Raw genomic sequence first — 13,820 nt, 5'->3', positions numbered from 1 at the left:
ACCATTAAACTATTGTCTGTATCTATGAGTTTTTGTTTCTCATTTGTTTGTCTTGTTCTTTTGTTGTTTTTGGTTTGTATATCACATATCAGTGAAATCATAGGGTTCTCTGCTTTTTCTGTATGACTTATTTCACTTAGCATTATACTCTCAAGATCAATCCATGTTGTCACAAATGTTCCTATATCATCTTTCCTTAACGCCAAATAGTATTCCATTGTGTATATACACCACAACTTCTTTATCCATTCATCTATCGAAGGACATTTTGGTTGTTTCCAAGTCTTGGCTACCATAAACAAAGCTGCATGAATATTGGAGCACACGTGTCTTTATGTATAAATGTTTTCAAATTTTTGGGGTAGATACTCAGGAGAGAGATTGCTGGGTCATATGGTAATTCTATTCATAAGTTTTTGAGGAACCTCCACACTGCCTTCCATAACAGCTGCACCAGTCTGCATTCCCACCAACAGTGTATGAGGGTTCCTTTTTCTCCACAGCCTCTCCAACACTTGCTACTATTTGTCTTGTTGATGATAGCCATTCTGACTGGGGTGAGGTGATATCTCATTGTGGTTTTTATTTGCATTTCTCTGATGATTAGTGATGTTGAACGTTTTTTCATATGTCTATTTGCCATTTGTATGTCCTCTTTGGAGAAATGTCTCTTCAGGTCTTCTGCCCATTTTTCAATTGGGTTGTTTGTTTTTTTGTTGTTGAGCTTCATGAGTACCTTGAATATTTTGGATATTAGCCCCTTATCGGAGGCACTGTTTGCAAAAATCTTCTCCCATTCAGTTGGTTGCCTCTTTATTTTGTCGATGGTTTCTTTTCCTGTGCAGAAGCTTTTACGTTTCATATAGTCCCATTCGTTTATTTTAGCTTTTACTTCCATTGCTTTCTGAGTCAAATTCATAAAATGCTCTTTGAACCAAAGATCCATAAGTTTAATACCTATACTTTCTTCTATGCAGTTTATTGTGTCAGGTCTTATGCTTAAGTCTTTGATCCATTTTGAATTAATTTTGGTACATGGTGACAGATAGCAGTCCAGTTTCATTCTTTTGCACGTGGCTATCCAATTCTCCCCGCACCATTTATTGAAGAGGCTGTCTTTCCTTCATTGTATGTTTTTAGCTTCTTTGTCAAAAATTATCTGTCCATATTTATGTGGTTTTATTTCTGTGTTCGCAGTAATATTCCATTGGTCTATGTATCTGTTGTTCTGCCAATACCATGCTGTTTTGATTATTGTAGCCCTGTAGTACAAGCTAAAGTCAGGGAGTGTGATATCTCCAGTGTTGTTCTTTTTTCTTAAGATTACTTTGGCTATTCGGGGTTTTGTGGTTCCAAACAAATCTGATGATTTTTTGTTCTATTTCTTTAAAAATGGCATTGGGATTTTGATGGGGATTGCATTAAATCTGTATATTGCTTTGGGTAATATGGCCATTTTAACTATGTTGATTTTCCAATCCATGAGCACGGAATGTCTTTCCATTTCTTTGTGTCTTCTTCAATTTCTTTCAAAAAAGTCTTATAGTTTTCAGCATATAGGTCCTTCACATCTTTCGTTAAGTTTATTCCTAGGTATTTTAATCTTTTTGCTGCAATTGCAAAGGGAATTGTTTTTGTATTTCTTTTTCTGAGATTTCATTGTTAGTATATAGGAATGCAATGGACTTTTGTACGTTGATTTTGTAGCCAGCAACTTTACTGTATTCGTTGATCGTTTCTAACAGCTTTTTGGTAGAGTCTTTAGGGTTTTTTATATATAGCATCATGTCATCTGCAAAGAGTGATAATTTAACTTCTTCATTTCCAATTTGGATGCCTTTTATTTCTTTCTCTTGCCTGATTGCTCTGGCAAGGACTTCCAACACTATGTTGAAAAGCAGAGGTGATAGGGGACAGCCCTGTTGTGTTCCTGAACATAGAGCAAAGGGTTTTAGTTTTTCACCATTAATTATGAGATTAGCTGAGGGCTTGTCATAGATGGCCTTTATTATGCTGAGGTATTTTCCTTCTATACCTATTTTATTAGGTGTTTTAATCATAAATGGATGTTGTATCTTGTCAAATGCTTTTTCTGCATCAATTGATATAATCATATGATTTTTGTCCTTTATTTTGTTTATGTGATGTATCACATAAATGGATTTGCATATGTTGAACCATCCTTGTGCCCCAGGGATGAACCCCACTTGGTCGTGATGAATAATCTTTTTAATGCATTGTTGTATTCGATTTGCTAGAATTTTGTTTAGGATTTTTGCATCAGTATTCATCAGAGATATTGGTCTATAGTTTTCTTTTTTTGTGTTGTCCTTACCAGGTTTTGGTATCAGGGTAATGTTGGCCTCATAAAATGTGTTAGGGAGTACTGTCTCTTCTTCAATTTTTTGGAAGAGTTTGAGCAGGATTGGTATTAGATCCTCCTTGAAAGTTTGGTAGAATTCACTAGTGAAGCCATCTGGTCCCGGACTTTTGCTTTTGGGAAGGTTTTGGATGACTGATTCAATTTCGTTACTGGTGATCTGGGAGGCAGGGAGCTCGGAGCACTGAGCTAGGTCTGCATCCTGCGCTCGCATGGCTCCGTCTCCGCACTTCTTCCTTTCCTCCTCCCTGCTCGCGCGATTCTCCCACCTTTAGGTGAATTCAGTAGTGGGCCTCTTCGTCTTGCCTGTCTGCTGTGCAGAGTCCTTTGTGGAGTTATTGTTGTCCGATTAGTTGTAAATTCCAGGGGAACTTTACAGAGGCTCACACCACCATTTTGATGACGTCTCTGAAGTCTTTAATCTTAAAAAGTTATTATGCATTGATTAGGGGATGTGCTTTGTATAAGAATTCCCAGTTTGTAGTTCATTCTTATGGGCAACTAACATTTTATTGGTATCTGTGCTATGAAGGGAGCTGGTGATTTTCATTAAGATAGTAACTAAATGAAAGAGTTTTAAGGTTGACAGATTGGTACTTAGCCTGATGGTGAATCTAATCATTTAATCTGAATGACTACTTAAGATGACTAAGTGACCAACCTCTAGCAGCAAAGAAATCAGAGCTGAAGGTCAGTGTAAGATGGGAGAAATGGAGGAATTAGGTGTAGTGAGTTGATTCTGAGCAGATCTTCCTCATGGCTTGATTTAAAACTCTTTGTTAAACCTTAATTGTAAAGTTTCTTGTCATGTTGTCGCACAGTGTTTTTAATTTTATTTTTCTTAAAGGAATTCACCAGTAGTATTTTGATTGGATTTAGAGTTAAATCCTCATTTATGCGTGAACATCTCTTAATTATGACAAAAGACCTGGAGGGCTAAAAAATGTTGAATATGAATTATACATTGAATTCACTAATTAGTTATTCATTATCTACCCACATAGTGTTTGTTTGAAGTTTTCTTTACTAGCCTGCCTTCCTTGCATTGCTCAAGAGTCTCAACAATTGTTTTATTTATTTATTTATTTATTTATTTATTTATTTATTTTGTTTACCAACCGATTAAATTGTATTTGTTTATAGGGAACTCATTTACAGGCTCCCTCCGCTATTTGGAAGTAGAGCGTTCCTACTGAACCTTTCATGAGCCAAAGTGGCATAAAACAAAGAAGCAATTACCATTAATTGACATGGAAAAATTTTCGAGCATTCCCAGACCCCAAAATAACCTACCAAATCATACCAACAATTGTTTTATATATAAATCCCCTTTGCTACTCATCTTTGAGCACAGTAAGGAGAATTATTCATGTAAGAAGCAACCTGAATTGCTGGCATTGGGTTTGTAATTTTGAGCAGGCTTTTGATTTGGTGTTTGTATTTGAAAAAAATTTTTTTTCCGCTTACACATTTTCATGTGAGGGTTGTATGTTTCTTGATCAGCACTCAAATTCTGGAACTTCGTTTTAGATGACTGTTTATCTCTGAGGGATTCTAAACAGGGCCTCCAAAGTGAATTTTGTGTATTCCACATGGACTATATTTAATGTACTCTCATTCCAGATCACCAAATATTGTGCAAATATATCTAACTACTTTATGTGACTTGGTAACAGACAATTTTAGATAAGTTAGTCAGCCTGACAAATAATAATAAATAGAAATTTTACATCTTTAAAAAGAGGTTCATTCAGTGTCTTTAAACAATGAATATTTTAATAAGATATGTGGTCTAATGATCTTTTAGTCAGAGTGAAAATGTCAGCATGTTCTTTATCGTCTGTGTCAAATATTTACCCTTGTTATATTATATATCCACCAAGGATTATAATAAATACTTGTGTGATTTATACATGAATGTTGTAGGTATTTTTAAAAATTCTCTTAGCTTCATCAGATGTTGTATTGACATATTTAATACCATTTAATCATGCAGGCTGAAATGAGATCACCGTTTTCTTTCTAGAGCTAAAATAAAATGAAAAAAAATTATATACTTGAATATAATGACAAACTGAATATATATAATGACATATATAATGACAAATATAATGACAAACTGAATATATATAATGACATACTTGAATATATATGACAAAATACTTGCATAGGCACTTCTCAAGAGAGGATATTCAAATGGTATATAAATATATGAAAGGTGCTCACTTTCACTGGCCATCAAGGAAGTACAAATTAAAACCACACACCCAGAAAAATGGATAAAATAAAAAAGATGAAAAATATTAAGTGCAGGTAAAGATGAAGAGTAACCAGAACTCTAATCCACTGCTGGTGGTAGTATGTGTTTATACAATCACTTTGGAAGTCTGGTTGTAGTATCTACTAAAGTTGAACATATTCAATTATTTGTTGGTTTTTAAAGATATAACATTTTAAATACTTATGATTAAAAACAAACAATCTTTTATAAACTAGCAGTAGGCATCATTATGATACAGTAGAAAAACCCCTGAATGAGAAGGCAGAGGACCCAAATTCTAATTACTTTTTGTCCTCTTTCAGCTGGGTAAACTTGGGCAGGTCTGAATCTCAATTTCTGCTCTCTAGGATTAATACTTTACCTGCTTAAAGGCAGAGAGATAAAAACTCTGTGATCACTTGCGTCCTTTCTAACCCTTAGATCTAAGATCCACCATCTGTTGGTACTGGGAAAGCTAAATAAAAAGCTGATGATACAACTTATTTATGCCACCATTAATTTCTAATCATTTATTCTGACATGTTCAATTATAAATATGGCCCCAAACACATAATAAAAAATTTCAAGGTGTGTAACAAAGTATAATCTTAATGCTGTAGATCCTAAGGGCCCCTCACCTTATCTTCACCTCCAAATTGATCTCTTGGTTTTCTTGGGATTTGTTGCTCTGCAGCGAGGATGCTTTTCAGGAAATGTTCCATATTGGTGAAGAGGAGAAGATCTTTGTTTTTCTTAATGTACTAGAGACAGTGTGGAGTACAAAGTTAATACTTTTGCTCCCATTTCTTTTAAGTACTCTTGGATCTTCTTAGCCAGAGTGTAGACTTGGGAGTACTATATATTCATATAATTCTGCTTTTAAAATAAAATGAGATCTCTTTATAGATGTTGTTTGTCAGAGGACTCACATTCCAGCTCCATAACTATCTCTGTCTTGGGCACATTGTTTTTAACACTGCTAAGCCTCAGTTTCCTCATCTATAAATTAGGAATAAAAGTAGTATCTGCCCAATAAGTGCACGAGGAAGAGTAAATGAGATAATGCAGGTAAATCTCCTAGTATAACATCTGGCATGTGGCAAGTGTGATATAAATGTTTACTATTACCTTCCTTATAGTTAGCTCTAGCAGATTGAAATGTTGCAGTATTTAGCATCAAGGTGCATATAAATCTATTTATTCAATAACATAGTAGTGAATAAAAGCCTACGTATCAAAAGCCTACTATAAGCCAGGTACATGGATTATATCAGGAAACAAAACGAACATCTCTGCCCTCATGGAGCTTACATTCTAGTAGGGGAAGAAAAGTAATAGCAAGCTTAAGTAAGTAAATTATGTAGTATGTTAGGAAGTGACATATTAAAAATGAAAGTAGAACAGAGTAAGGAATAGCTGATAAGTAGGGGGTAAAGAGGGTTGCAAATTAAGATAGGCTAGTCAGGGTAGGCCTCATCGAGAAGGTGATACTTGAACAAAGACATGAAGGAGGTGAGGGAGGCAGGCATGCTCTAACTCCTTAGGTCAGGGTTTCTCAACCTCAGCACTATTGATGTTTTTATGGATAATTTTTTGTTGTGGGGGCTACCCCATACATTGTAGGATGTTTAGCAGTATTCTGGGCCTCTATCCAGTATACCGCTAGTTGACATCAACCCCGTCTCCTGAGTCAGGACAATCAAAAATGTCTCCAGACATTGCCAAATGTCCTGTGGGGGAAAAATGTTTCTGGTTAAAGACCACTGCCTTAAAAGAAAGAGTATTGTAGGAAGACGGAACCCTTAGGAAGGGATTGTGCCTGGTATGTCTGAAGAACAGCAAGGAGGAAACTGTGGTTGGAGTTGAGTGAATGAGGGGAAGAGTAATAGGTGAGGGGGTGGTAGACAAGGGGACTGGCTTTTTTGCCTTTACTCTAAGTGAAATAGGGAGCCACAGCAGGATTTTGAACCGATCTGATTTTCATTTTAAAAGGATCACTCCGACTGAAGAGAGACAAAGTTGGACTTAGGGAGACCAGGTAGTAAGTGTTATAGTAAACCAGGCAAGAGATGATGGTGGCCCCTTGTACAGGGCAGGTAGCAGTGCAGGTGATGAGAAGTCAGATTCTGGATATACTCTGAAGATAGAGCAACAGGATTTCCTGATGGATTTGTTGTGGGGTATATGTAACACACACACACACACACACACACACACACACACACACACACACACACACACACACAGAGTTTTCAAGGAAGACTTTGGCCTGAAAAACTAGAAGAATAGAGTTGTCATCAATTGAGATGGGGAAGGTTTTGAATGGAGCAGGTTTGCAAAAAACAATGGTTTGGAGCATGTTGATTTTGAGATACTTATTAGACAGAGGGAGATGAGTCGTGAGCAGCTGGATATATGAGTTGAGTTAGAGAGATGAGTTAGGGCTGAAATAAAAATTTGAAAGTCACTGACATATGGATGGGATTTAAAGTTGAAGACTGGATGAGATCCCCAATGAATATAGACTTAGAAGAGAGAGGACAGGACTGATCCTGGCCATCCAACATTAAGAGGCCTGGGAGAAGAGGAGGGATCAGCAAAGGACGCTGAGAAGGAATAGCCAGAGAGGAAGGAGGAAAACCAGAGGAGGCTGGTATCCTGGGAGCCAAGTGAAGAATGTGTATCCAGGAGGAGAAAGTGATCAGATGTATCAAATGCTGTTGTTAGGTGAGGACAGGAAACTGACCATTCTCTGTGACTTGTGGGAGCTAGTTTGTAACAGAATTCTGTGATCTGGGTAACCAATATCACCATCTACAGCATCAACTACAAAATAAACCTCTAACTTAGTAACTTACAGAGGTTTGATTACAGAGAGATGTATATGGAACATTTGCTTAGGAGTCAGGAGATCTAGAATCCAGTCTCAGATCCACCATTACAAATAGCTTCATGATTTGGGCAAATTGCTTAATCTCTCATTAAGTACAAAATGTGACTAAAAATATGTTTTACCTATTTTGCAGGATTGCTGGGTGGATCAAATGAGACAATATATGTAAAAGTGCTTTGAAATTTTAAAAGTTTAATATAAATAAGGAAAAGAAGGTATGTTCTTATTTATAATTCAGGAATGAATTGACCTTTAATGGAGGATGACCTTTTTAAGATCATAGATTTAAATTTTATAGTTTTAATAGTTAGAAAGCTGAGATGATAATATTCTCATAAAAGTGCTTTAAAGGAACACAGTATTAAGAATGCCACTGTGAAGCTTGCACAGAAAACAGCACACTGTAAGTTCTGGTAAATAGGCTACCACTGGGGCATCTAAATTTAGTCTCTAAGTAGCAGTGAGTTTTACATATGGAATTCTCACTTATTGATAATATGTTAGTGGGACATAAGTTAAGTAAATATGAAGACACATTTGCAATCCCCATGCATGATTCAAAGAGCCAGGTACCCACTGTCTGCCGTGTAGAATACAGAATTAAAAAGACACTGTTGCGGCAGTCAGTTAGCTCAACTGGTTAGAGCACGATGCTGGTAACACCAGGGTTGCTGGTTCAATCCCCGCATGGGCCTGTGTGAGCTGTCCTCTCTACAACTAGATTGAAACAACTACTTGACTTGGAGCTGATGGGTTCTGGAAAAACACACTTAAAATAAATGAAAGTTAAAAAAAAAGACACTGTCATATATGGTTTGAGAAGCAGGCTGAGTGTCAAGGCAGTGTACTACCTAGAGAACCCAGAAATATCCGAATAGGTCATATACTGAGGCATTTACTCTGTGAAGAAGTCAGTTTTTTATTTGTTTGTTTGTTTTTTATTATTGGGGTAGGGGAACAGGACTTTACTGGGGAACAGTGTGTACTTCCAGGACTATTCCAAGTCAAGTTATTGTCTTTTCAATCTTAGTTGTGGAGGGCACGGCTCAGCTTCAGGTCCAGTTGCCGTTGCTAGTTGCAGGGGGTGCAGCCCACCATCCCTTGTGGGAGTCAAGAAGTCGAACTGGCATCCTTGTGGTTGAGAGCCCACGCTCCAACCAACTGGCCACCCGGGAGCTGAGTGGCAGCTCATTGACTTCCTTCTAGTTGCGGAGGATGAAGCTCATTGGCCCATGTGGGAATCGAACTGGCAGACCCATTGCCCAGAGCTTGCGCTCTAACCATCTGAGCCACTGGTCTGCCCCAAGTAGTCAGTTTTAATCAAGACCATGTGCTACACAAGTTAGAATTAGTTACCTCTTCTGATGACTCTGGCTCCAAGTGAGACTCATGCTTCCTTTCAATGAGTGTAGAGAGAAGATCTCTTCCTCTTTCAGAGATGGGCTGCTCTTCCAGCAGAATAGCACTTATGCTTTGATCCAGCTTCCTGTCCCGGGAAATGGCTGAAATTTGCAGTGTGATAGAGAATGCTTCCCTGAAATAGGCCTTCAACCCCTGGTCAAGGAAGAGGTGAAGGGGGAAGATCAGTAACACTTTCAGGCAATTGCTATTAAAGCTTTAGAATCATAGTTGAAAGAAAAATGGGGCTTGAGATTTATCACTTTTACTTGTCCTCATCATGGGTTACTGTTGTCATTTATAATTATGGTGAGTCTTAGTGTTGACAATGAAAGAGCCACAGAAAGCTGTGATGCTGTTCTCATAGGAAGACCACTTCTCTCCAGAATTCTCACAGAGTGGTGGATGCATCATCAGGAAAGTCTTCCTGGCCAGGCAGTAGGAACCAAAGACCACCAATAGGACATCAGTAGATTTGAAATGTTGCAAAGCTGATAGCCTTTATTATCCTGGGGAGTGGGGTCTTAGTCACAGAGAAAGAGAAGCACAAAGTCCTGTGCACCTTGTAAAATGACCTCTGAAAGGCGGGACTGGAGTCCTGATGGAAGTCCTCAGCAACGATGTGGGCCAGGCAGTGGATCAACAGCAGAACAAAGCTTCCCACCGATGCCAAACACTCTCTCTCAATAAACAGTGTGTTTTCAGCACTCTGGGTGGAGAAAATACCCAAACACAGAGATGGTATCTTCAGGGAACATTTCCACTGCCTTTCTTTTTCTAGTTTTATATAGTCTAAAATAACTTTTCAAATCATAAAGTCAGGGACTCCCTGGGCTTAATGGAAATTTACTGAAGGAAAGATTCAGATGGCAAAGAAAAAATTATTTTAGTTCAACTCTCTGAATAAATCATATTCTCCACTGCCTCCCAATTTTTTTGCTTTCCTCATCTTTCAGAAAACAAACTATTGGAAATTCAGAGCAAAATTACTCATGTATCTGTTCTTTATCAATGTTCTCCAATCGCTAGTTCCTTATGCAATGGTTTTCAAACTTGACTGTGAATAAGAATCACACTTCAATGATTCCATTTTTGGGGCTTGTCCCAGAACTGCTGGTTCTGTGGGCTTTAGGTGAGGCCTCAGCTTTTCCATTTTTACCAAGCTCTCCAGGTGGTTGATGCGTGAGGTCCAAGGACCACAGTTTGAGAATCTTGTCTCAGAGGGTTCTCAGGCTCTCTTTGTCTTTCATGCCTTTATTGTAATCAATACTAAGTTCTCACATTCATGTTGTGGAATTGATTTGAAATAACTTTGTTCATTCTCTTAAGAGGCAGTAGTGTGGCATGAAAGAGACTTAGGTGGTTTGGAATCAGACAGTTCCGAGCTCTGTCCCTGGAATCAGCTGTGGGTGGCACCACCAACTAGTAGGTAAGACATGAGTTTGGTGCCAAATATACCTGGACTGAAGTTTTACCTTTTGCTGATACTGTGATTCTGGTTAAGTTACTTGGCCTCTCTGGGCCTCAACTTCCTAATTCATAAAATGGGGCTGGGCTGCTGTAAGTTGTAAATGAGATAATGCATGCAGCACATGGCCAAGTGTCTGACACACAGCACTCAGTGAATCCTGAGTTTGTTTTCCCATCAGTAAAATGAGATTAAATGCTTGCCTACTTCATAGATTGCTTTGATGATCAAGTGAAATAATGGCTGGAGAGTACCACAGATGAGTAATTTTTGGTCTCCTTAAATCCCCTAACAACCTCTAGTCAAGTATAAATCATTTCCTAGTCCTCTAACATTGATTAGCAGTTCCTCCTCTCACAATCAGTGTTTACCAATGTACTGGTATCAGTATTTAAGGTCTATATACACTGGCTTGGAGTTTCCACCAAATCACTGACAATCTACATATCTGAAGAACTACCAAGACAGCAACAATTTAGATCCATTTCTGTAGAAAGATGCTGATTGTGCAGGATTTCCTGAAGCTGGAACCATGACTCTTACGGGAAGCACCAGTCTGGAACCACTGGCTTTGGTAATAATAGAGATTCATTAATGTTCACAAAGCCATTATGATTCTCTGGGCACCAGCCAGGACATATTCATTTCAATGATTAGAGAAAGCTCTTACATGGCTACATTTACTATGCCTTAGCTAAATGATTTATTACCAAGGGGGAATAAAACATGTCAGGACTTGAGAGAGAAAAATGTTTTATAACTTTTTTTTCCTTCTGTCTATCTTTACTAGACCCTAGAATTATGTAACCCCACATCTAGAGCTGAATTTGCAGTACCTGATAGAAGAAGGAACCTTGGAAGGCATTGTCAGGGGCTTCCATAGCAGGAAGATGAGAAGCAATCTGCAGGGTGATTTCTGGAGCCTGAAATGATAAAAACCAAGCAGAAATGAAAACGAAACCCATACTTTTGCTAAAAAATTCTCATGCAGCTCAGCTACATAGCGCCACAAAATCAATGGGAAGTAAGTGCATTGGAACATTAATTTAAATTTTAACAGGGTAAGTTGATTTAGTATACACTATAGGAAAGTGGAAAGAGTATTCAACTATGTGTTTGATATTTATGGTAACTACAAGAATGAATTTACTACTTTTTTAAATACAGGTAAGCTAGGGTCGCATCAGGGCTCTCGAACCATGATGCCTGGATTCTAACCTGGCTCTAACCTTCTGGTTGTGTTATCTTGAGTAGGTTGACTCAACCATTCTGTATTTTTCCCCCTCAATTTTAAAATGAAAAAAAACTAATAGTACCTATGTCACAGGGTTTTTGTGAAGATTAAATGAGTTAATTCATGCAAATTATTAGAACATTTTCTGGCATATACAAAGTGCTTAATTCATTCTATTTATTATTAATGTCATTTGAGAAATTAGACTTTAGATTGGTAAAATGATTCCCATCAGTCCACTTAAAGGAGAGACTAGAAAGTTCCCTGCTCCAGGTGCTTAATCCTAAGGAATTTCCACCACCTCAAAACCTCCTTCCTAATCACCCTGACCTTCTTTGTTCCAAGGATGACTGATCCCCAGAGAGGCCAGAAACCAGACTTACATGGAGCTGGGGGATGAGGAGGTGCAGGATGGAGACGCCATGCTGGTAAACCACAAACTCCCTGGCAGAAAGGTCTGTGGACTGCACAGTTATCAGCGCTTCCTTCTGCATTATTTGAGGTTTAGGGACATCCTGCAAAGAGCTTTTTGGGGCTACAGAGATCAAGAAAAACCAGTAATGATTTCACAGTAATGATATATTAATAACAACACAATTCAGCTTAGGAAAAGGTGACTATCCATCCATCCATCCATCCATCCATCCATCCATCTTCCTGTGCTATATACGTGTATACACTGTGCCTCTGGTTCTCCTGCCCATCTTTATGGAAAAGCCATTGAGTCTCAGTTAATAGGAAGAGGAGCCAGATGACAGAATGAGGGATCTGGAAAGATGGCAACAGATTTTCTTCTGTTTCATAGGGCTGTTCAGAGCATTAAATGTATTCAGGACAGTGTCTGGTGCACGGTATCTACTCAGTAAATGTTAGCTGTATCAGCAGTGTTATTTTCCTACAAAACCATCTCTAATGGGACTTGGCTCTTTAAACATTTTCTGTTGTCATTTTGTTCTTGAGAGGTCAATGACGAAATGCTTGGGTAGCATGATATAGGAAAGAGGGATGAACTAACGGTCAGAAGACATGAGTTCTGGGTCAGGTTCTGTAAGACCCTGGGAAAGCCACTTACCTTTTTTGAGCATCAGTTCTCTCATTTATAAAAAAAAAAAAATAAGTTAATTTTCCACTACCTTACAGAATTAGAGTTTGGTTTTCCAAGTGTACACAAAATTGTATATAAAATTGCTTTCAATATTATAAACTCAACATAATTGTAAGATGAAAAAGGTTGAAGTAGTGGTGGGAACTCTCAAAGGAGGACCCACCTCTCTGCCATACTCTTCTAAGTTTCCCCCAAAGGGAGGCAGAATTAATACTAAGATTGGTCAAGTTCTGGGGTCAGCAAACTTTTTCTGTAAAGGGTCAGAGAGTAAATATTTTAGGCTTTCCCAGCCAAGAGCCAAAATCGGGGTTCAAATGTAATGTTCCCTGTCATCATGGTAGAAGCGTGGCCTCATTCTCCTAAAAAATCTTCCCTTGTTTCTCTGATAGACAGTGATCTGTATTTTTGGGAACTCACCAGAATGTGGTGCCTGTATCTCCCTTTGGCACAGCCTTTATAATGTTCGATAATTTTTCATATGGGGATGCAGGCTGAGAGCACAGACTCTGGGGTAAGACTCCCTGGGATTGAATTCCAGCTGAACTCAATAGCAGTAAGATTTTTGACCACTTACTTGACCTATTCAGAAACTTCATTTTCTTATCTACAAAATGAGTAAGTACCTACTTCACTGGGTTGTTGTAAAGATTAAATGAGCTAACATATCCAAAGATTTAGAAGAGCACATATTGTATGTAGAGCACTCCAGCAAAGTGTTATTCTTCTTTTGACATTTTCCCTCCAGTCATTTACAAATGTAAAACCATTCTTAGCTTGTGGGCCATACAAAAACCGATAGCAAACTAGAGTTGGCCTATGGGACACCGTTTGCTGACCTCTGGTTCAGTTCAAGGATGTTCACAGAACTATGCTTACTAGTGGCCTGCATCGAGGTCAACTGAAAGGAATGCACTGGTTTTCTGTTAATCCTCCTCCACTTGGGAGGTGGGCAAGTTGAAACAGACCCTCAGGGCAAGCCAGGCACATTCTCCTTTGACTTCCAATTCCAAGGAGTGGTAATATGATCTGGGGCCCCTATTTGTGGGGGCAAGTTCTTCTCTCTCTTTGCCTCCTCTGTCTTT

General features: G+C 38.4%; 1 protein-coding gene across 1 annotated transcript in view; it reads right to left on the bottom strand.

Moving 5' to 3' along the window:
* Positions 1-3,493: 3,493 nt before the first annotated feature.
* Positions 3,494-13,820, bottom strand: part of LOC308503461 (uncharacterized protein) — a gene marked incomplete at its 5' end in the record, with an annotated part of 53,414 nt that continues 43,087 nt past the window's right edge. Inside the window, 6 exons of the mRNA XM_081062737.1 lie at positions 3,494-4,408; positions 5,279-5,401; positions 8,890-9,087; positions 9,494-9,640; positions 11,236-11,322; positions 12,017-12,168. Coding sequence (XP_080918863.1) covers positions 4,403-4,408; positions 5,279-5,401; positions 8,890-9,087; positions 9,494-9,640; positions 11,236-11,322; positions 12,017-12,168 — 713 coding nt within the window. The 3' untranslated portion in view covers positions 3,494-4,402. The remainder of the gene's footprint in view (positions 4,409-5,278; positions 5,402-8,889; positions 9,088-9,493; positions 9,641-11,235; positions 11,323-12,016; positions 12,169-13,820) is intronic.

The sequence above is a fragment of the Rhinolophus hipposideros genome, assembly GCF_964194185.1.
Source record: "Rhinolophus hipposideros genome assembly, chromosome: 10".
Classification (NCBI taxonomy): domain Eukaryota; kingdom Metazoa; phylum Chordata; class Mammalia; order Chiroptera; family Rhinolophidae; genus Rhinolophus; species Rhinolophus hipposideros.
Note: the sequence above shows the minus strand (reverse complement) of the source record. Positions and strands in the feature narration are given on the sequence as shown.